The 23,079-nt window shown below is 50.9% G+C and overlaps 1 protein-coding gene across 1 annotated transcript in view; it reads right to left on the reverse strand.

Annotated features, from left to right (window-relative positions):
* Positions 1-362, reverse strand: part of LOC144602899 (pre-B-cell leukemia transcription factor 2-like) — a 26,746-nt gene extending 26,384 nt beyond the window's left edge. The window contains exon 1 of the mRNA XM_078416020.1: positions 329-362. Coding sequence (XP_078272146.1) covers positions 329-362 — 34 coding nt within the window. The remainder of the gene's footprint in view (positions 1-328) is intronic.
* Positions 363-23,079: the final 22,717 nt, after the last annotated feature.

Here is a 23,079-nt window from a genome sequence, read left to right on the forward strand (position 1 = left end):
AGTTGCACACTTACGTGCACACAAACATTGCACACAAACACGTGTTCCCCCATCCCCGCACATACAACCTCACACACATACACGATCTCACACACACACAATCTCAATCTCACACACCATCTCACCCTCACAAACACAATCTCACACACATACACAATCTCTTGCTCACACTCAATCTCACACATACAAACATAATCTCACGCACACAATGTCACACTCACACACAATCTCTCACGCACACAATCTCACACTCACACACCCATCTCTCATACACACACACACATAAACACAATCTCACACACAATCTCGCTCACACACACACTCTCACACGCACACACGTTCTCATAAGCACATTCCGGCATGCGCACACAGTCTCACACACACACACACACACTTGTGTCCCTTTCACACAGATACAAACACGCACGCACATTCCCACATCCCCCCCCACACACAAACACACAGTCCCTTATCCCACACACACACAGTCCCTTATCCCACACATACACACACAAACACACAGTCCCTAATCCCCCACACACACACACAGTCCCTAATCCCACACACACACACACACACAAACACACAGTCCCTAATCCCACACACACACACACACAAACACAGTCCCTAATCCCACACATACACACACACACACACACAAACAAACACACAGTCCCTTATCCCCCCCACACACACAGTCCCTTATCCCACACACACATTCCCACATCCCCCCACACACACACACACTCCCTTATCCCCCCCACACACACACACACACTCCCTTATCCCCCACACACACACACACACACACACACACACACAAACACACACAGTCCCTTATCCCACACACAAACACACACAGTCCCTTATCCCACACACAAACACACACAGTCCCTTATCCCACACACACACACACACAGTCCCTTATCCCACACACACACACACACAGTCCCTTATCCCACACACAAACACACACAGTCCCTTATCCCACACACACACACACACAGTCCCTTATCCCACACATACACAAACACACAGTCTCTTATCCCACACACACACACATTCCCACACCCCCCCCCCCCCCACACACAAACACACACACAGTCCCTTATCCCACACACACACACAAACACACAGTCCCTTATCCCACACACACACACAAACACACAGTCCCTTATCCCACACACAAACACAGTCCCTTATCCCACACACACACACACACACAAACACACAGTCCCTTATCCCACACACACACACACACACACACACACACACACACACACACACACACAGTCCCTTATCCCCCACACACACACACACACACACACACAGTCCCTTATCCCACACACACACACACAAACACACAGTCCCTTATCTCACACACACACACACACACACAGTCCCTTATCCCCCCCCCCCCCACACACACACACACACACACAGTCCCTTATCCCCCCCCACACACACACACACACAGTCCCTTATCCCACACACACACACACACAGTCCCTTATCCCCCCCCCACACACACACACACACAGTCCCTTATCCCACACACACACACAAACACACAGTCCCTTATCACACACACACACACAGAGCTCTGAAACACTGCACGCCTGCCAACTGAAGGCAGAACTTGTTTGTCCAGAAACTTTACACCGCAGGAACGCCGAGGCCAAAAATAAAGGCACTCTGACTGAGCACAGCAGTGCGATTACCAGCCCCATCCCCACCCTCCCCCCCCTCCACAGCCTCCCCCACAACAGCTCACGTCCACACCCCCTCGCACTCAGGCCTGGGCCCCAAACTACAACCACAGAACAAGGGTCTCGGCCTGAACCGTCTGCCACCTATTCCTTTTCTCCAGAGATGCTGTCTGACCCATCGAGTTACTCCAGCTTTTTGTGTCTCCCACAGTCTTGTTTACTTTAGTTTAGTTGAGAGATACAGCAGGGAAATAGGCCCACAGAGACCGCGCCGACCAGCGATCCCCGCACACTAACACCACCCTGCACAGTGGACCCGAAACGTCACCCATTCCTTCTCTCCCGAGATGCTGCCTGACCTGCTGAGTTACTCCAGCACTTTGTGAATAAATACCTTCGATTTGTACCAGCATCTGCAGTTATTTTCTTATACTACTACAATTTACATTTAGACCGAACCGATTAACCTACAAACCCGCACGTCCTTGGAGTGTGGGAGGAATCCGAAGATCTGGGTGAAAACCCACGCAGGTCACAGGGAGAACGTGCAAACTCCGTACAGACAGTCTGAAGAAGGGTCTCGAACCGAAACGTCACCCATTCCTTCTCTCCGGAGATGCTGCCTGACCTGCTGAGTTACTCCAGCACTTTGTGAATAAATACCTTCGATTTGTACCAGCACCTGCAGTTATTTTCTTACAGCGCCCGTAGTCTGGATGGAACCCGGGTCTCTGGCGCTGTGAGGCAGCAACTCTACCGCTGCGCCATCGTGCTGCCCATCGGGCGGTACGGTAGCGCAGCGGTAGAGTTGCTGCTTTGCAGCGAATGCAGCGCCGGAGACTCAGGTTCGATCCTGACTACGGGTGCTGCACTGTAAGGAGTTTGCACGTTCTCCCCGTGACCTGCGTGGGTTTTCTCCGAGATCTTCGGTTTCCTCCCACACTCCAAAGACGTACAGGTATGTAGGTTAATTAACTGGGTAAATGTAAAAATTGTCCCTAGTGGGGTGTAGGATAGTGTTAATCATATCATATCATATCATATCATATATATACAGCCGGAAACAGGCCTTTTCGGCCCTCCAAGTCCGTGCCGCCCAGTGATCCCCGTACATTAACACTATCCTACACCCACTAGGGACAATTTTTACATTTACCCAGCCAATTAACCTACATACCTGTACGTCTTTGGAGTGTGGGAGGAAACCGAAGATCTCGGAGAAAACCCACGCAGGTCACGGGGAGAACGTACAAACTCCTTACAGTGCAGCACCCGTAGTCAGGATCGAACCTGAGTCTCCGGCGCTGCATTCGCTGTAAAGCAGCAACTCTACCGCTGCGCTACCGTGCCGCCCATGTACGGGGATCGCTGGGCGGCACGGACTTGGTGGGCCGAAAAGGCCTGTTTCCGGCTGTATATATATGATATGATATGATATGACAACACAGGAACTGGCCCTTCGGCCCACAATGTCCGTGCCGGGCACGAAGCCAGACTAACCTGATCTCCTCTCCCTGCTCGTGATCCACCCACGTGCCCGTTCCAAAAGCCTCTTAAACGCCACTAATGTATCTACCTCCACCACCGCCCCTGGCAGCTCGTTCCAGGCCCCCACCACCCTCTGTGTAAAAAAACACTCGCCTTACACGTTCGGTTCAGTTTAATTCAGTTTAGTATAGTTTTAGTTGAGTTTATTGTCACGTGTACCGAGGAACGCGAATGGTATGTTGGCATGTTGGCATTCATAGCAAGAGGATTTGAGTTTAGGAGCAGGGAGGTTCTGCTGCAGTTGTACAGGGCCTTGGTGAGACCGCACCTGGAGTATTGTGTGCAGTTTTGGTCTCCTAACCTGAGGAAAGACGTTCTTGCCTTAGAGGGAGTACAGAGAAGGTTCACCAGATTAATCCCTGGGATGGCGGGACTTTCATATGAAGAAAGACTGGATAGACTAGGCTTGTACTCGCTGGAAGACTGAGGGGGGATCTTATAGAAACATATAAAATTCTTAAGGGGTTGGAGAGGCTAGATGCGGGAAGATTGTTCCCGATGTTGGGGGAGTCCAGAACCAGGGGTCACAGCTTAAGGATAAGGGGGAAGTCTTTTAGGACCGAGATGAGAAAACATTTCTTCACACAGAGAGTGGTGAGTCTGTGGAATTCTCTGCCACAGAAGGTAGTTGAGGCCAGTTCATTGGCTATATTTAAGAGGGAGTTAGATGTGGCCCTTTTTGCTAAAGGGATCAGGGGTATGGAGAGAAGGCAGGTACAGGCTACTGAGCTGGATGATCAGCCGTGATCATATTGAGTGGCGGTGCAGGCTCGAAGGGCCGAATGGCCTACTCCTGCACTTATTTTCTATGTTTCTATGGAACAGTGAAGACCGTTTGTCGCGTGCTCGCCAGTCAGCGGAAAGACAACATGCGGTTACAATGGAGCTTTTATTCACAAAATGCCGGAGTAACTCCAGCAGGTCAGGCAGCATCTCGGGAGAGAAGGAATGGGCGACGTTTCGGGAGATGCTGCCTGACCTGCTGAGTTACTCCAGCATTTTGTGAATAAATACCTTCGATCTGTACCAGCACCTGCAGTTCTTACACTACTGGTTGCTCCACTGCGATTTCTCCTCAAGGTATGTCCACTTTGAAGAAGTTCTCCTCCTCTCTCCGACGAGAGTTTAGCAACATGCTCTCTCGCTGCACCCCCTCGGTTATTTCCCCTGCCCTCCTGCTCTACGACCGACCACATTTTGACAGGAAGGGTCTCGACCCGAAACGTCACCCATTCCTTCTCTCCTGAGATGCTGCCTGACCTGCTGAGTTACTCCAGCATGTTGTGAATAAATACCTTCGATCTGTACCAGCATCTGCAGTTATTTTCTTACATTACAATCGAGCTGTTCACATCCAGAATATAAAACAGCACAGCACAAGCACAGGCCCTTCGGCCCACAATGTCTGTGCTGGACATGATGCCGAGACCATCAGTTATCTGCCTGCACGTAACTCATGCTCCCCTCCATTCCCTGCACATCCACGCGCTTCTCTAAAAGCCTGTTAAACGCCAATATCGTATCTGCCTCCACCACCACCCCTGGCAGCGCGCTCCGGGCCCCCACCACCCTCCGTGGCCCCCACATCTTTAAAGTTTTCTCCTTCGACCTTGAAGCTGTGCCCTCTATTCTCGGACGTTAGAGTTAAGAGCGAAATACGAGGTGCTCTTCCTCCAATTTGCGCTGGGCCTCACTCTGACAATGGAGGAAGCCCAGGACAGAGAGGTCAGTGTGGGGATGGGAGGGGGAGTGAAAGTGTTAAGTTAAAGGGTGTGCGTGAGTTTGGCTTGCTTGCACTTGCACGCGGTGTTAACTGATCTGTTCGGATAGCACTCAAACAAAAGCTTCCCACTGCTCCTTGGTCCACGTGAGAACAACAAACTCAAACCTTAAGGCAAGTCGGGCCTGCTTGCTCAGGCCTCTGCAGGCCGGGTTGCCAAGGCAACTGGCGGTCGGGTAGAGTGAAGGTAAGGTTAGATCTTCAAGCTGAAACAACACAGCCCAAATCCGGGCTGCACCTGGAATATCAGGCACGCAAAAGGCAAGTTTAGACAGCAACATTATCCAGCGAGACACAAAATGCTGGAACAACTCAGTGGGACAGGCAGCTTCTCTGGAAAGAAGGAATAGGTGATGTTTCGGGTCGAGACCCTTCTTTAGACTGAGGGTCAGGGGAGATGGGAGGCACAGAGATAATTTAGTTTAGCTTAGTTTAGAGATACAGCACGGAAACAGGCCCTTCGGCCCACTGGGTACGTACCGACCAGCGATCCCCGCAGATTAACACTAACCTGCACACGCTCGGGACAATTTTTTACATTTACCAAGCCAATTTACCTACATACCTGTGCGTCTTTGGAGGGTGGGAGGAAACCGAAGATCTCGGAGAAAACCCACGGAGAGAACGTGCAAACTCCGTACAGACAGCTCCCGTAATCGGGATCGAAACCGGGTCACTGGCGATGTAAGCGCTGTAAGGCAGCAACTCAGGCGGCACGGTGGTGCAGCGGTAGAGTTGCTGCCTTACAGCGAATGCAGCGCCGGAGACTCAGGTTCGATCCTGACTACGGGCGCCGTCTGTACGGAGTTTGTACGTTCTCCCCGTGACCTGCGTGGGTTTTCTCCGAGATCTCCGGTTTCCTCCCACACTCCAAAAGACGTACAGGTACGTAGGTTAATTGGCTGGGCAAATGTAAAAATTGTCCCTAGTGGGTGTAGGATAGTGTTAGTGTGCGGGGATCGCTGGGCGGCGCGGACCCGGTGGGCCGAAGGGCCTGTTTCCACGCTGTATCTCTAAATCTAAAAATCTCTCTAAACTCTACCACTGCGCCACCGTGCCACCGGATAAAAAGGGTAAAGTGTGAAAACAAGACATCAAATGAGATGTCGATCAAGGAAAATGTGGAATAGATCATTGTTAGCTGGGAGAAGGTGACAACAAAGCAAAGAGCTAAAGTGTAAATCAGGGGGACAGTCAGACTGGTCGGAGAACTGGGAAGGGGGAGGGATGGAGAGAGAGGGGAAGCAAGGGTTACTTGAAGTTGGAGAAGTCAATGTTCATACCGCTGGGGTGTAAGCTGCCCAAGCAAAACATAGAAACATAGAAATTAGGTGCAGGAGTAGGCCATTCGGCCCTTCGAGCCTGTACGCACCGCCATTCAATATGATCATGGCTGATCATCCAACTCAGTAACCTGTACTCAGTAACATCCAATGTAGATGTGGAGAGGATGGTCCCACCAGTGGAAACGTTCTCTCCACATCCGCTCTATCCAAGCCTTTCACTATTCTGTACGTTTCAAATAGGACCCCAAAAGTATCGAAAACAACATTTTGAATCATTAAATAAAGAGACCATGCTCGGGTGAAAGGGATCATAGAAACATAGAAACATAGAAAATAGGTGCAGGAGTAGGTCATTCGGCCCTTCGAGCCTGTACGCACCGCCATTCAATATGATCATGGCTGATCATCCAACTCAGTATCCTGTACCTGCCTTCTCTCCATACCCCCTGATCCCTTTAGCCACAAGGGCCACATCTAACTCCCTCTTAAATATACCCAATGAACTGGCCTCAACTACCTTCTGTGGCAGAGAATTCCACAGACTTGCCACTCTCTGTGTGAAGAAATGTTTTCTCATCTCAGTTCTAAAAGACTTCCCCCTTATCCTTAAGCTGTGACCCCTGGTTCTGGACTCCCCCAACATCGGGAACAATCTTCCCGCATCTAGCCTCTCCAACCCCTTAAGAATTTTATATGTTTCTATAAGATCCTGCTGTTCCTCCAAATTTGAGCTGGCGACTGACCATTGGCATCAGTACCCTACACAGTCATAGAGTCACACAGCATGGAAACTGGCCCTTCGGCCCAACTCTTTCATGCTGACCAAAATACATAGAAACATAGAAAATGGGTGCAGGCGTAGGCCATTCGGCCCTTCGAACCAGCACCGCCTTTCAATATGATCATAGCTGATCATCCAGAATCCAGTACCCCGTTCCTGCCTTCCCCCCCATATCCCTTGATTCCGTTAGCCCCAAAGAGGTAAATCTAACTCTCTCTTGAAAACATCCAGTGAATTGGCCTCCACTGCCTTCTACGCTAGTCGCCCCTGCCAGCATTTGGCCCAGATCCCTCTAAACCTTTCCTATGCTGTTATAGTATCAACAAAACTGCCCCCTCTGGTGACTCGTTCCGTACACCCACCACCCTCTGAGTGTAGAGGTCGCCCATCGGGTTCCTTGTCCCTCTCATCTTAAACCAATGTCCTCTGGTTCTTGATTCCCCTCCCCTTGATGGTAAACGATTGTGCATAAAAGATTGAGATGAGGAAAAACTTTTTCAGTCAGAGAGTTGTGAATCCGTGGAATTCTCTGCCTCAGAGGGCAGTGGAGGCCAATTCTCTGAATACATTCAAGAGAGAGCTAGATGGAGCTCTTGAGGATAGCGGAGTCAGGGGGTATGGGGAGAAGGCAGGAACGGGGTACTGATTGAGAATGATCGGCCATGATCACATTGAATGGCGGTGCTGGCTCGATATCTCTCCCATCTTGATTCCCTTCCCCTTGGTAAAAGACTGTGCATTCACCACATCTATACCCCCTCATGATATTGTTCCACATACCCATCACCCTCTGTGTGAAAAGGTTGCCCCTCAGGTTCCTATTAAATCTTTCTCCGCTCAACTAATCCTATGTCCGCTGGTTCTTGATTCCCTTATTCTGGGTAAAAGACGGTCCTTTTACCCGATCTACTCCCCTCGTGATCTTATACACCTCTACAAGATTACCCCTCAGCTACCTGCGCTCCAAGGAATAAATTCCTAGCCTGCCCAAGCTCTCCCTGTAGCCCAGGCCCCTCGAGTCCTGGCAACATCCTCGTAAATCTTCTCCGCCCCCTTTCCAGTTTTAATGCCATCCTCCCAAGAGCAGGGTAACCTACACTCAACAGAATGCCCCCAAATGAACTCTCACCAACGTCCTGCACAATTGGTAGGGTCACTGCACGCCTCACGGCGCCAGAGACCCGGGTTCCATCCTGACCTCGGGGTGCTGTTTGTGCGGAGTTTGCACGTTCTCGCTGTGACCGCGTGGGTTTTCTCCGGGTGCCCCGGTTCCCTTCCAAACTCCAAAGGCGTGCGGGTTTGTAGATTAATTGGCTTTGGTAAAAACTGTTAATTGTGGGTGTCATCTGTCCATTTCCCTCCACAGACTTGTGTTTAGGTTTATTATAGTCACGTGTACCAAGGTAAAGTGAAAATATTTGTTTTACCTGCTATCAATCAAATCAGATAATACTCTACATCAATATAATGTGGATAAATGTGAGGTTATCCACTTTGGCGGCAAGAACAGGAAAGCAGAGTATTACCTGAATGGTGACCGATTGGGAGAAGGGGAGATGCAACGTGACCTGGGTGTCATGGTGCACCAGTCATTGAAAGCAAACGTGCAGGTGCAGCAGGCAGTGAAGAAAGCGAATGGTATGTTGGCATTCATAGCAAGAGGATTTGAGTTTAGGAGCAGGGAGGTTCTGCTGCAGTTGTACAGGGCCTTGGTGAGACCGCACCTGGAGTATTGTGTGCAGTTTTGGTCTCCTAACCAGAGGAAAGACATTCTTGCCTTAGAGGGAGTACAGAGAAGGTTCACCAGATTAATCCCTGGGATGGCGGGACTTGCATATGAGGAAAGACTGGATAGACTGGGCTTGTACTCGCTGGAATTTAGAAGACTGAGGGGAGATCTTATAGAAACATATAAAATTCTTAAGGGGTTGGAGAGGCTAGATGCGGGAAGATTGTTCCCGATGTTGGGGGAGTCCAGAACCAGGGGTCACAGCTTAAGGATAAGGGGGAAGTCTTTTAGGACCGAGATGAGAAAACATTTCTTCACACAGAGAGTGGTGAGTCTGTGGAATTCTCTGCCACAGAAGGTAGTTGAGGCCGGTTCATTGGCTATATTTAAGAGGGAGTTAGATGTGGCCCTTGTGGCTAAAGGGATCAGGGGGTATGGAGAGAAGGCAGGTACAGGTTACTGAGCTGGATGATCAGCCATGATCATATTGAATGGCGGTGCGTACAGGCTCGAAGGGCCGAATGGCCTACTCCTGCACCTATTTTCTATGTTTCTATGTTTCTAATAAAGTCATGTCAAATGCAAGTACATTAAGTAGAGCAAAGGGGAAGGTACAGAGTGCAGAATATAGTTCCCAGCATTGTAGCGCACCAGTTCCAGAGACAAAGTCCAATGTCCACAATGGGGTAGAGGTGAATCGGACAGCACCCTAGCTTATGGAAGGGGCGTTCAGAAGCCTGATAACAGAGGGGAAGAAGGTGTTCCTGAGTCTGGTGGTGCACGCTTTCAAGCTTCTGGACCTTCTGCCGGACAGGAAGTATGAACGGGTTGGGACCATGCTTTGATGATCTGTGACTGCTTTTCTGAGAGCCAGTCTAGTTGAGTTCAATTCACAGACACGGCGCGGAAACAGGCCCATCGGTCCACCGAGTCCGCGCCGACCAGCGATACCCGCACGCTGACGCTGTCCCACGCACACCGGGGAACGGTTTTACATTCGTAACGAGCCAATTAACCGTCAAAGCTGCGTGCCTTCGGAGAGCGGGAGGAAGCCGGAGATCGCGGAGAAAACCCACGCGGGTCAGGGTGGGAAACGTACACCAGCGCTATCCTACGCAGTAGTGAAGATTCACAGAAGCCTACGAGCCCGCGTGCCTTTGGAGCGCGGGAGGAAGCCGGAGACAATAGACAATAGGTGCAGGAGGAGGCCATTCGGCCCTTCGAGCCTGTACGCACCGACCGCCGTTCAATGTGATCATGGCTGACCATTCTCAATCAGTACCCCGTTCCTGCCTTCTCCCCGTACCCCCCTGACTCCGCTATCCTTAAGAGCTCTATCCAGCTCTCTCTTGAATGCATTCGGAGAATCGGCCTCCACTGCCTTCTGAGGCAGAGAATCCCCGCGGAGAAAACCCACGCGGGTCACGGGGGAGAAGGCACGGACAGCGCCCGCAGCTCCACCCGCCGCGCCGCCCGGAGACATTCCTCAGCGCGCGGGCGGCCCTGGGTCTTGGCATCCCCGATCCATCCGATCCTAATCAATGACCAGGGATTCCCACACTGCCGAGCCCTTGACAGCTCACATTGATTAAAGATGGTGTTAAACGCTGGCTACTGGATGCGGGCAGCCTCCAGTGTACGATATACTGTCAAACATGTTTAAAATTACACCCATCATCAGGCACTCACACATTACCCGTGCCAGGCAATGAAATTATATCACTCCGGGGGTGCAGTAAAGAGGCAATGAGTAACTGGCGAACTGTCCTTGTTTTATTAGGCTGTTGTTAAAGCCGTAATGCATTGCCGTTATCCTGGCCCCATCCGCTCAATCACACAGCTCCATCCCGGATTGTGGCACTCAGAGGCAGTGCCGTTACCAGCTGCGCCACAGTGCCACCCTGTCTCGCGCCCTCTCGAGTTCACAAGTTCGCAGGAGTAGAAGGAGTACGTAAAAAAACTGCAGGTGCTGGTTTGGATCGAAGGTAGACACAAAATGCTGGAGTAACTCGGCGGGTCAGGCAGCATCGAAGGAACGCGTGACGTTTCGGGACCCGAAACGTCACCCATTCCTTCTCTCCCGAGATGCTGCCTGACCCGCCGAGTTACTCCAGCATTTTGTGTCTGCCTTCACAGGAGTAGAATTGGGCCACTCGCCCATCGAGTTCACTCCGCCATTCGATCATGGCCGACCTTTCCCCCCCTGCATCCCATTTGTAGGAAGGAACTGCAGATGCTGGTTTCGACACATAAAAAGCGGGCGTAGCTCAGCGGGACAGGCAGCATCCCGGGAGGGAAGGAACGGGCGACGTTTCGGGTCGAGACACTTCTTCAGACTCTTTTCATTGTAAAATACACTGGAATTTAGAAGGATGAGGATACACTGGAATTTAGAAGGATGAGGGGGGATCTTATTGAAACATATAAGATAATTAGGGGATTGGACACATTAGAGGCAGGTAACATGTTCCCAATGTTGGGGGAGTCCAGAACAAGGGGCCACAGTTTAAGAATAAGGGGTAGGCCATTTAGAACAGAGATGAGGAAGAACTTTTTCAGTCAGAGAGTGGTGAAGGTGTGGAATTCTCTGCCTCAGAAGGCAGTGGAGGCCAGTTCGTTGGATGCTTTCAAGAGAGAGCTGGATAGAGCTCTTAAGGATAGCGGAGTGAGGGGGTACGGGGAGAAGGCAGGAACGGGGGTACTGATTGAGAGTGATCAGCCATGATCGCATTGAATGGCGGTGCTGGCTCGAAGGGCTGAATGGCCTCCTCCTGCACCTATTGTCTATTTAACTTGGAGATACAGCGCGGAAACAGGCCCCTCAGCCCACCGAGTCCGCGCTGACCAGCGATCCCCGTGCACTAAAGATAGACACAGAGTGCTGGAGTAACTCAGTGGGGCAGGCAGCATCTCCGGTATATCAGTCTGAAGAATGGCAGTGCTGGCTCGAAGGGCCGAATTGGCTACTCCTGCACCCCTATTGCCTATTGTCTATTGAAACATCACCCATTCCTTCTCTCCAGAGATGCTGCCTGTCCCGCTGAGTTACTCCAGCTTTTTGTGGATCCTAACCCCATTTTCCTGCTTTCTCCCCATTATCCTTGACACCCGTTCTAATCAAGAATTTGTCTGTCTCTGCCGTAAAAATATCCACTGGCTTGGCCTCCACAGCCCTCTGTGGCAATGAGCTCCTCAGATTAATCGCCCTCTGACGCAAGGCGTTCATCCTCACCTCCTGTCTAAAAGAGATGCCCTTTAATTCTGAGGCTATGAACTCTGGTCCTAGACTCTCCCACCAGTGGAAACATCCTCTCCACATCCACTCTATCCAGGCCTTTTATTATTCTGTAAGTTACAATGAGGTCCCCCCCTCAGCCTTTAAAACTCCACCGAGTATAGGCCCAGTGCTGACAAAAGCTTATCGTAAAGACACAGCGTATCCAACAAAACATCCGCCAGCCAGCGTATCCAACAAATCATCCGCCAATATTTCCGTCACCAACAACGGGACCCCACCACTGGCCACATCTTCCCATCCCCTCCCCTCTCTGCGTTCCGCAGAGACCGTTCCCTCCGTAACTCCCTGGTCCACTCGTCCCTTCCTACCCAAACCACCCCAACCCCGGGCACTTTCCCCTGCAACCGCACGAGATGCAACAGCTGTCCCTTTACCTCCCCCCTCAACTCCATCCAAGGACCCAAACAGTCTTTCCAGGTGAGACAGAGGTTCACCTGCACCTCCTCCAACCTCATCTATTGCATCCGCTGCTCTAGATGTCAACTTCTCTACATCGGCGAAACCAAACGCAGGCTCGGCCATCGTTTCGCTCAACACCTTCGCTCAGTCCGCCTTACCCAACCTGATCTCCCAGTCTGACCTTTCTGTCATGGGCCTCCTCCAGTGCCATAGTGAGGCCCACAGGAAATTGGAGGAACAGCACCTCAAATTTCGCTTGGGCAGCTTGCAGCCCAGTGGTATGATCACTGACTTCTCCAACTTTAGATAGTTCCTCTGTCCCTCCCTTCAACTCCTCCTTCCCAGATATCCCCCTATCTTCCTGTCTCCACCTATATCCTTCCTTTGTCCCGCCCCCCTGACATCAGTCTGAAGAAGGGTCTCGACCCGAAACGTCACCCATTCCTTCTCTCCTGAGATGCTGCCTGACCTGCTGAGTTACTCCAGCGTTTTGTGAATGAAAAGCTTATCATACCACCAGTTCATCTACCCATTACTGGGATCCCTCTTGTAAACCTCCTCTGGACCCTCTCCAGAGCCACGTATGTTATTGCCCCTCGGACCGAGGTAGAGGGAGATGCCTTTCCTTGCGTGCTGGTCCAAGCAGATCAGATAATCCCGCACACACGCACAATCGAGCCAAACTCAAGTACTATGGGTAGAGGAAACGGAAAGATACAGCTGGAATTAGAGACGGTAGATTAGAGATACAGCACAGAAACAGGCCCTTCAGCCCTCCGAATCTACACTGACCAGCGATCACCCCTTGCAGTAGCACTATCCTACACACTAGGGATCATTGAATTGAATTGAATTGAATTGAATACATTTTATCAGCCAAGTATGTACAGCCAAGTCCGAGGTCATCCTATTCGGCCCCCCCGACTCCATCAAACCGATAACAGGCAGTCTTGGAAGTCTATCCTGCCTAGTCAAACCGCATGTCAAAAACCTCGGCGTGATATTTGACTCTGCATTAAAATTTGACAAGCAAGTCAACGCTGTGGTAAAAGCCAGCTTCTTCCAACTTCGAACCATAGCTAAAATCAAACCTTTCCTCCAATTCGACGACACAGAAAAAATCATTCACGCTTTCATTTCCTCCCGCCTAGACTACTGCAACTCCCTATACACTGGGATCAGCCAATCTTCCCTGTCCCGCCTGCAACTGGTCCAAAACGCCGCAGCGAGACTCCTGACGGGTACCCGTAAAAGGGACCACATCACCCCGATTCTGGCCTCTCTCCACTGGCTCCCTGTACGGTAGAGAATCAACTTCAAGCTCCTCCTATTCACGTATAAAGCCCTAAATGGACATTCCCCCTCCCCCCCCCACATCAAAAATCTTCTAACCCCCCTCTCTAACTCCAGGTCCCTCAGGTCGGCCGACTTGGGGCTACTCACTATCCCGCGGTCTAGGCTTAAGCTCAGGGGTGACCGCACTTTTGCGGTTGCAGCTCCTAGACTGTGGAACAGCATCCCTCTCCCCATCAGAACTGCCCCCTCCATCGACTCCTTTAAGTCCAGGCTCAAAACCTATTTCTACTCCCTAGCGTTTGAGGCTCATTGAGGAGGCGCTGTGAACTGTTTGCGTGCTACTGTAGGTTTCATTTTTTTTCCTTAGTACCTAATCAGATGTACAGCACTTTGGTCAACGTGGGTTGTTTTTAAATGTGCTATACAAATAAAATTGACTTGACTTGACTTGACTGGAATGTTGGCCTTCGTAACAAGAGGAGTTGAGTATAGGAGCAAAGATGGCCTTCTACAGTTGTACCGGGCCCTGGTGAGACCGCACCTGGAGTACTGTGTGCAGTTTTGGTCTCCAAATTTGAGGAAGGATATTCTTGCTATGGAGGGCGTGCAGCGTAGGTTCACTAGGTTAATTCCCGGAATGGCGGGACTGTCGTATGTTGAAAGGCTGGAGCGATTGGGCTTGTATACACTGGAATTTAGAAGGATGAGGGGGGATCTTATTGAAACATATAAGATAATTAGGGGATTGGACACATTAGAGGCAGGAAACATGTTCCCAATGTTGGGGGAGTCCAGAACAAGGGGCCACAGTTTAAGAATAAGGGGTAGGCCATTTAGAACGGAGATGAGGAAGAACTTTTTCAGTCAGAGAGTGGTGAAGGTGTGGAATTCTCTGCCTCAGAAGGCAGTGGAGGCCAGTTCGTTGGATGCTTTCAAGAGAGAGCTGGATAGAGCTCTTAAGGATAGCGGAGTGAGGGGGTATGGGGAGAAGGCAGGAACGGGATACTGATTGAGAGTGATCAGCCATGATCGCATTGAATGGCGGTGCTGGCTTGAAGGGCTGAATGGCCTCCTCCTGCACCTATTGTCTGTTGTCTGTTGTCTGTTGACCTACAAGGAATGTGCCTTGGTGCTCCGCTCGCAAGTAACGACACGACATACATACAGTAAACAATTAAGAACAAAGCGTTATAATTTACACATGTGAAGAATGAAATAAAATACCAGACCAAAAGGAGGCCACAGACTTTTGGTAGTTGAGTAGAGTGGTAGTTGAGTGGTAAAAAAAGCTGTTTCAATGTCTGGCTTTTACGTGGTGACTTTGACAAGACCGGAGTCGCCTTCCACAGGGAAGTGATTCAAGGAGATCGTTTTACAATTTTTACCAAAGCCTATCAAACGACAAACCTGCACGCCTTTGGAGTGTGAGAAGTTGAGGAAACCGGCGCACCCGGAGGAAACCCACGCAGTCGCAGGGGGAACGTGCAAACTCCGTACAGACAGCACCCGCAGTCGGGATCGAACCCGGGTCTCTGGCGCTGTGAGGCAGCAACTCTGCCGCTGTGCCACCGTGCTGCCCTGCCCCTGTTCATCCCCAACCTCTCCCCCCTTGTATACACTGGAATTTGGAAGGATGAGAGGGGATCTTATCGAAACGTATAAGGTTATTAAGGGGTTGGACACGTTAAGAGGCAGGAAACATGTTCCCGATGTTGGGGGAGTCCAGAACCAGGGGCCACACAGTTTAAGAATAAGGGGTCGGCCATTCAGAACGGAGATGAGGAAAAACTTTTTCAGTCAGAGAGTTGTGAATCTGTGGAATTCTCTGCCTCAGAAGGCAGTGGAGGCCAATTCTCTGAATGCATTCAAGAGAGAGCTGGATAGAGCTCTTAAGGATAGCGGAGTCAGGGGGGTTTGGGGAGAAGGCAGGAACGGGGTACTGATTGAGAATGATCAGCCATGATCACATTGAATGGCGGTGCTGGCTCGAAGGGCCGAATGGCCTCCTCCTCCTGCACCTACTGTCTATTGTAGAGTTGCTGCCTCACAGCGCCACAGACCCGGGTTCGATCCCGACCACCGGCTGAAGGGAGTTTGTACCTTCTCCCTGTGACCACGTGGGTTTTCTCCGGGTGCTCCGGATTCCCCCCACATTCCACAGACGTGTGGGCTTGTAGGTTATAGAGTCATACCTTGGAAACAGGCCCTTCGGCCAACATGTCCCAGTTACTCCAGTCCCACCCGCCTACGCTTGGTCCATATCCCTCCAAACCTGTCCTGTTCATGTACTTGTCTAACTGTTTCTCAAGTCAAGTCAAGTCAAATTTATTTGTCACATACACATACACGATGTGCAGTGAAATGAAAGTGGTAATGCCTGCGGATTGTGCACAAAAAGGAATTACAGTGCACAATCCGCAGGCATTGCCACTTTCATTGCCACAACAAACGTTGGTTCAGTCCCAGCCTCAACTACCTCCTCTGGCAGCTTGTTCCACACACCCTCCACTCTCTGTGTGGAAAAGTTATCCCTCAGATTCCTATTAAACCTTTTCCCCTTCACCTTGAACCTATGTCCTCTGGTCCTCGATTCACCTACTCTGGACAAGAGACTCTACCCGATCTATTCCTCTCATGATTTTGTACACCTCTATAAGATCACCCCTCACCCTCCTGCGCTTCAAGGAATAGAGACCCAGCCTGCTCAACCTCTCCCTGTAGCTCACACCCTCCAGTCCTGGCAACATCCTCGTAAATCTTCTCTGTACCCTTTCCAGCTTGACAACATCTTTCCTATAACACGGAGCCCGGAACTGGACACAATACTCTAAATGTGGCCTTACCAACCAACGTCTTATACAACTGCAACATGTCTTCCCAACTTCTATACTCAATATAGACACAAAAAGCTGGAGTAACTCAGCGGTCGGGACAGGCAGCATCTCTGGAGAGACCCGACACGAAACGTCACCCATTCATTCCTTCTCTCCAGAGATGCTGCCCGTCCCACTGAGTTACTCCAGCTTTTTTGTGTCCATCTTCGGTTTAAACCAGCGTCGTACACAATGGACAGTGGAGACCCAGTGTGGGGGGGGGGGGGGGGGATCGTTGTGGGGGACGGGATCAAAGCTACTTTGTAACTTTGTCATCACATTAGGTAGCCACTATTTGTATACCCTGGGTACGCAAGCAAAGAATTTCACTGTGCCTGTTCACATGTGGCAATAAAGTATTCCATAGAAACATAGAAAATAGGTGCAGGAGTAGGCCATTCGGCCCTTCAAGCCAGCACCGCCATTCAATATGATCATGGCTGATCATCCAGAATCAGTACCCCGTTCCTGCTTTCCCCCCAAATCCCTTGATTCCGTTAGCCTCGAGAGCTATATCTAACTCTCTCTCTCTTGAAAGCATCCAGTGTATTGGCCTCCACTGCTTTCTGTGGCAGAGAATTCCACGGAATTCTCTGGGTGAAGAAAAGTTTTTCCTCATCTCAGTCCTAAACGGCCGACCCCTTATTCGTAAACCGTGAACACCCCTGGTTCTGGACTCCCCCCGATATCGGGAACGTTCTTCCTACATCCAGCCTGTCCAATCCCTTGAGGATTCCACCCCATTCCATTCTGGGAAGACGGCAGCCAGAATAACGAAGAGAGATTTAGGGATTCGCACCCCCCTTGCTTCCAATGCGCCCGCTCACGCGAGCCGACTAAAAATAACCCACCCTAACATCAGCAAGATGCAACCACGCAGAATCCTCGAAATACCTGGTCAAACCGTGGACAAAAAAAAAGTAGGTTAAAAAAAAAAAAAAACTGATGTAAGCAAAAATGGATTTAAAAATAACACCAAGCGACTTATTGGAGTTGGCAGATAAATTGGATGGCGGAGCATGACAAGACTGCTGGAGATGGTTCTCTGTCTTAGTTTAGGTCGGAGATTCGGCGCGGAAACGGGCCCTTCGGCCCATCGGGTCCGTGCCGCCCAGCGATGCCCGCACACACACACTAGGGACAATTGTTTACACTTACACCAAGACAATTAACCTGCAAACCTGCGCGTCTTTGGAGTGCGGGAGGAAACCGAAGTTCTCGGAGAAAACCCCTCGCGGGCCACGGTGGGGATACTCCATACGGACAGAACCCGTGGCACCGTGAGCGTCCGAAGGCAGCAACTCTACCGCTGCACCACTACCTTGGCAAAGAAGAGGGCCCCTGGTTCTGGACTTCCCCCAACGTTGGGAACATAGAAACATAGAAACATAGAAAATAGATGCAGGAGTAGGCCATTCGGCCCTTCGAGCCTGTACGCACCGCCATTCAATATGATCATGGCTGATCATCCAGCTCAATAACCTGTACCTGCCTTCTCTCCATACCCCCTGATCCCTTTAGCCACAAGGGCCACATCTAACTCCCTCTTAAATATAGCCAATGAACCGGCCTCAACTACCTTCTGTGGCAGAGAATTCCACAGACTCACCACTCTCTGTGTGAAGAAATGTTTTCTCATATCATATCATATATATACAGCCGGAAACAGGCCTTTTCGGCCCTCCAAGTCCGCGCCGCCCAGCGATCCCCGTACATTAACACTATCCTACACCCACTAGGGACAATTTTTACATTTACCCAGCCAATTAACCTACAAACCTGAACGTCTTTGGAGTGTGGGAGGAAACCGAAGATCTCGGAGAAAACCCACGCAGGTCACGGGGAGAACGTACAAACTCCTTACAGACGGCGCCCGTAGTCAGGATCGAACCTGAGTCTCCGGCGCTGCATTCGCTGTAAAGCAGCAACTCTACCGCTGCGCTACCGTGCCGCATCTCGGTCCTAAAAGACTTCCCTCTTATCCTTAAGCTGTGACCCCTGGTTCTGGACTCCACCAACATCGGGAACAATCTTCCCGCATCTAGCCTCTCCAACCCCTTAAGAATTTTATATGTTTCTATAAGATCCCCCCTCAGTCTTCTAAATTCCAGCGAGTACAAGCCCAGTCTATCCAGTCTTTCCTCATATGCAAGTCCCGCCATCCCAGGGATCAATCTGGTGAACCTTCTCTGTACTCCCTCTAAGGCAAGAACGTCTTTCCTCAGGTTAGGAGACCAAAACTGCACACAATACTCCAGGTGCGGTCTCACCAAGGCCCTGTACAACTGCAGCAGAACCTCCCTGCTCCTAAACTCAAATCCTCAAAACATGTTTCCTGCCTCTAACGTGTCCAAGCACAAGGAAGTGGCAGAAGCAGGTACAGGAACAATGTTTAAGGGTCATTTGGACAGCTTCAGGGAGAGGAACGGTTCAACATGGAACACTGTACAGCACAGGAACAGGCCCTTCGGCCCGCAATGTCTGCACCAAACAGCTAGAATAACTCAGCGGGTCAGGCAGCATGTCTGGCTTGCAGAAGAGTTGCTGCCTCACGGCGCCAGGGACCAGGGTTTGATCACGACCGCGGGTGCTGTCTGTACGGAGTTTGTACGTTCTCCCCGTGACCTTTCTCCGACGTCTTCCCACGCTCCAAAAGCATACAGGTCTGTCGGCCAATTGGCTTGGTATACATGTAAATTGACCCTAGTGCGTGTGGGACAGTGTTCGTGTGCGGGGATCGCCTGCTCAGCGGGCCGAAGGGCCTGTTTCAGCGCTGTATCTCTAAACAAAACGACACTAATAAGGAAGGGGAGCATCGCAGAGGATCTGACGTGGGCAACGCACATTGCCGCACTGGTGGGTAAGGCTAAGCAGCGCCTTTACCACCTCAGACAACTGAGGAATTTCAGAGTGTCTCTGAGGATCCTTCATTGCTTCTACTCTGGGGCTGTAGAGAGCATCCTGTCCGGCAACATTACAGTCTGGTTTGGTAACAGCTCTGCCCAGGACAGGATGGCCCTGCAGAGAGTAGTGCGTTCGGCAGAACGCACCATGGGAACTACACTCGTCCCCCTGCAGGACCTATACATCAGGAGGTGCAGATCCAGAGCAAGCAAGATCATGAGGGACCCCTGCCACCCCAGCAACGGACTGTTCCAGATGCTACGATCAGGCAAACGCCTCCGCTGTCACGCTGTGAAAACGGAGAGGATGAGACGGAGCTTTTTCCCACAGGCCATCAGGACTGTCAACTTTTATAACCCCAGAGACTAATTTTTTGTCGACACTAATAGTAACTTATTAACTTTATTTATATGCTGTAACTGTAATTCTTTTTTGTGCACAACCCGCAGGCATTGCCACTTTCATTTCACTGCACATCGTGTATGTGTATGTGACAAATAAATACATTTGACTTGATTTGATTTGACTTTGGGGTGATGTTTCAGGTTGAGTCAGGGGAGAGGGGAACTAGAGGTACGAACAGGAACACAGAACAAACGAATTAAAAGTATGAAAAGGACAAATCAAAGTCACACACACACACACACACACACACAGACAGCACCCGTGGTCGGGATCGAACTCGGGTCTATGGCGCCGTGAGGCAGCAAATCCACCGCTGCGCCACCGCGCCTCGGAATGAAAGCTACGCCCTTTCATTCTCGAGGCTGCGCCCGCTGCTCCTGGACTCTCCCACCACTGGAAAACGTCCTCTCCACATCCACTCTTCCCTCGTGTGTAGGAACTGCAGATGCTGGTTTAAGCCGTAGGCAAAAAAAGCTGGAGTAACTCAGCGGGACAGGCATGAGCCGTTTTGTGTCAAGGCCTGACGAAGAGGGGTCTTGATTTTTAGATTTAGAGGTACCGCGCGGAAACAGGCCCTTTGGCCCACCGAGTCCGCGTCGCCCAGCGTTCCCCGCACATTAACACTATCCTACACACACTAGGGATTTTTTAAAAACATTTACCCAGTCAATTAACCTACAAACCTGCACGTCTTTTGGAGTGTGGGAGGAAACCGAAGATCTCGGAGAAAACCCACGCAGGTCACAGGGGGAACGTACAAACTCCGTACAGACGGCGCCCGTAGTCAGGATCGAACCTGAGTCTCCGGCGCTGCATTCGCTGTAAGGCAGCAACTCTACCGCTGGCCGGAAACATCGCCCATTCCTTCCCCTCCACAGATGCTGCCCGTCCCTCTGAGTTACACCAGCATTTTGTGTCCACTGTATCTCGGTTTACTCTGTGTAGACTATGGTGGTCTAGACAATAGACAATAGGTGCAGGAGGAGGCCATTTGGCCCTTTGAGCCAGCACCGCCATTCAATGCGATCATGGCTGATCATTCCCAATCAGTACCCCGTTCCTGCCTTCTCCCCATACGTCTCTTTTCCTTCTCATGCCTGTCCCGCTAAGTTACTCTGCTATCCTTAAGAGCTCTATCCAGCTCTCTCTTGAAAGCATTCAGAGAATTGGCCTCCACTGCCTTCTGAGGCAGAGAATTCCACAGATTTACAACTCTCTGACTGAAAAAGTTTTTCCTCATCTCCGTTCTAAATGGCCCACCCCTTATTCTTAAACTGTGTGGCCCCTGGTTCTGGACTCCCCCAACATTGGGAACATGTTTCCTGCCTCTAACGTGTCCAACCCCTTATTAATCTTATATGTTTCAATAATAGACATTTACGGGGGACCACCATGAGGGAGGGGGTTGGGGGGGTGGGAGGTGAAGAACAAAGGGGGAACTGGCACTGAGGAGGGGGGGGGGGGTGGAATTTGTAACCTTGTGACCGCCCTTTATGTGACGACTATTTGCATACCTTGGGAAGGTGGGCAAGCAAAGAATCTCACTGTGACTTGCTACATGTGGCAATAAAGTATTCAATTCCGGATTTTTTCTTATCGGGATAGAGCCACCGGCTCTCCCAGCGGACGGCAAGCCAGGATTTCCCGTGGGATGGCTTTCCGGATATAAAAAGACGTCCCATCCCTTGGGAAAGGAGCAACCACTTTCTCCTCCCTCCCTGGGGAAGAGTTAGAACAAAGCTGAGAGTTTGACTCAGTCCAAGGCTCAGGTCCCACGTGGGATGGATGGGGTGGATTCGCCCGTGGTCGGCAGTAGGGTGGCCCAGTGGCGTCAGAGTTGCTGCCTTACAGCGCTTGCCGTCTGTACGGAGTTCGCACGTTCTCCCCGAGGCCTGCGTGGGCTTTCTCCCGAGGTCTTCGGTTTCCTCCCACACTCCGAAGACGCACAGCTTTGTTGTAAGTCCGGCTTGTGCTCGCTGGAATTTAGAAGATTGATGGGGGACCTTATAGAAACTTACAAAATTCTTAAGGGGTTGGAGAGGCTAGATGCAGGAAGATTGTTCCCGATGTTGGGGAAGTCCAGAACAAGGGGTCACAGCTTAAGGATAAGGGGGAAGTCTTTTAGGACCGAGATGAGAACGTTTTTTTTCACACAGGGAGTGGTGAGTCTGTGGAATTCTCTGCCACAGAAGGTAGTTGAGGCCAGTTCATTGGCTATATTTACGAGGGAGTTAGATGTGGCCCTTGTGGCTAAAGGGATCAGGGGGTATGGGGAGAAGGCAGGTACAGGCTACTGAGCTGGATGATCAGCCATGATCATATTGAATGGCGGTGCAGGCTCGAAGGGCCGAATGGCCTACTCCTGCACCTATTTTCTATGTTTATGTTTCTAAATGTCGCTGACGTGTGTAGGGTAGTGTTAGTGTGCCACCTAACACTGGTGCCACCGCTGGTGGGAGCGAACTCGTTGGGCCGAAGGGTCCGTTTCCGCGATGTATCTCTAAACTAAACTAAACATCCCAGCTTCAGTTCACGGCCGATGCAAAAACGCTGGAGTCACGTATAAACATCCGCGCAGACAGCATCCGAGGTCAGGATCGAACCCGGGTCTCCGGCGCCGTGAGGCGGCAACTCTACCACTGCGCCACCGTGCCGCCTAAATCTAGACACAAATTGCTGGAGTAACTGCTGCTGCCTGCACGGAGTTTGTACGTTCTCCCCGTGATAATAGACAATAGGTGCAGGAGGAGGCCATTCGGCCCTTCGAGCCAGCACGGCCATTCAATGTGATCATGGCTGATCATTCTCAATCAGTACCCCGTTCCTGCCCTCTCCCCATACCTCCCGACTCCGCTATCCTTAAGAGCTCTATCTAGCTCTCTCTTGAATGTATTCAGAGAATTGGCCTCCACTGCCCTCTTAGGCAGAGAATTCCACAGATTCACAACTCTCTGACTAAAAAAGTTTTTCCTCATCTCTGTTCTAAATGGCCTACCCCTTATTCTTAAACTGTGTGGCCCCTGGTTCTGGACTCCCCCAACATTGGGAACATGTTTCCTGCCTCTAACGTG

Source organism: Rhinoraja longicauda, chromosome 19 (assembly GCF_053455715.1).
Source record: "Rhinoraja longicauda isolate Sanriku21f chromosome 19, sRhiLon1.1, whole genome shotgun sequence".
Classification (NCBI taxonomy): domain Eukaryota; kingdom Metazoa; phylum Chordata; class Chondrichthyes; order Rajiformes; family Arhynchobatidae; genus Rhinoraja; species Rhinoraja longicauda.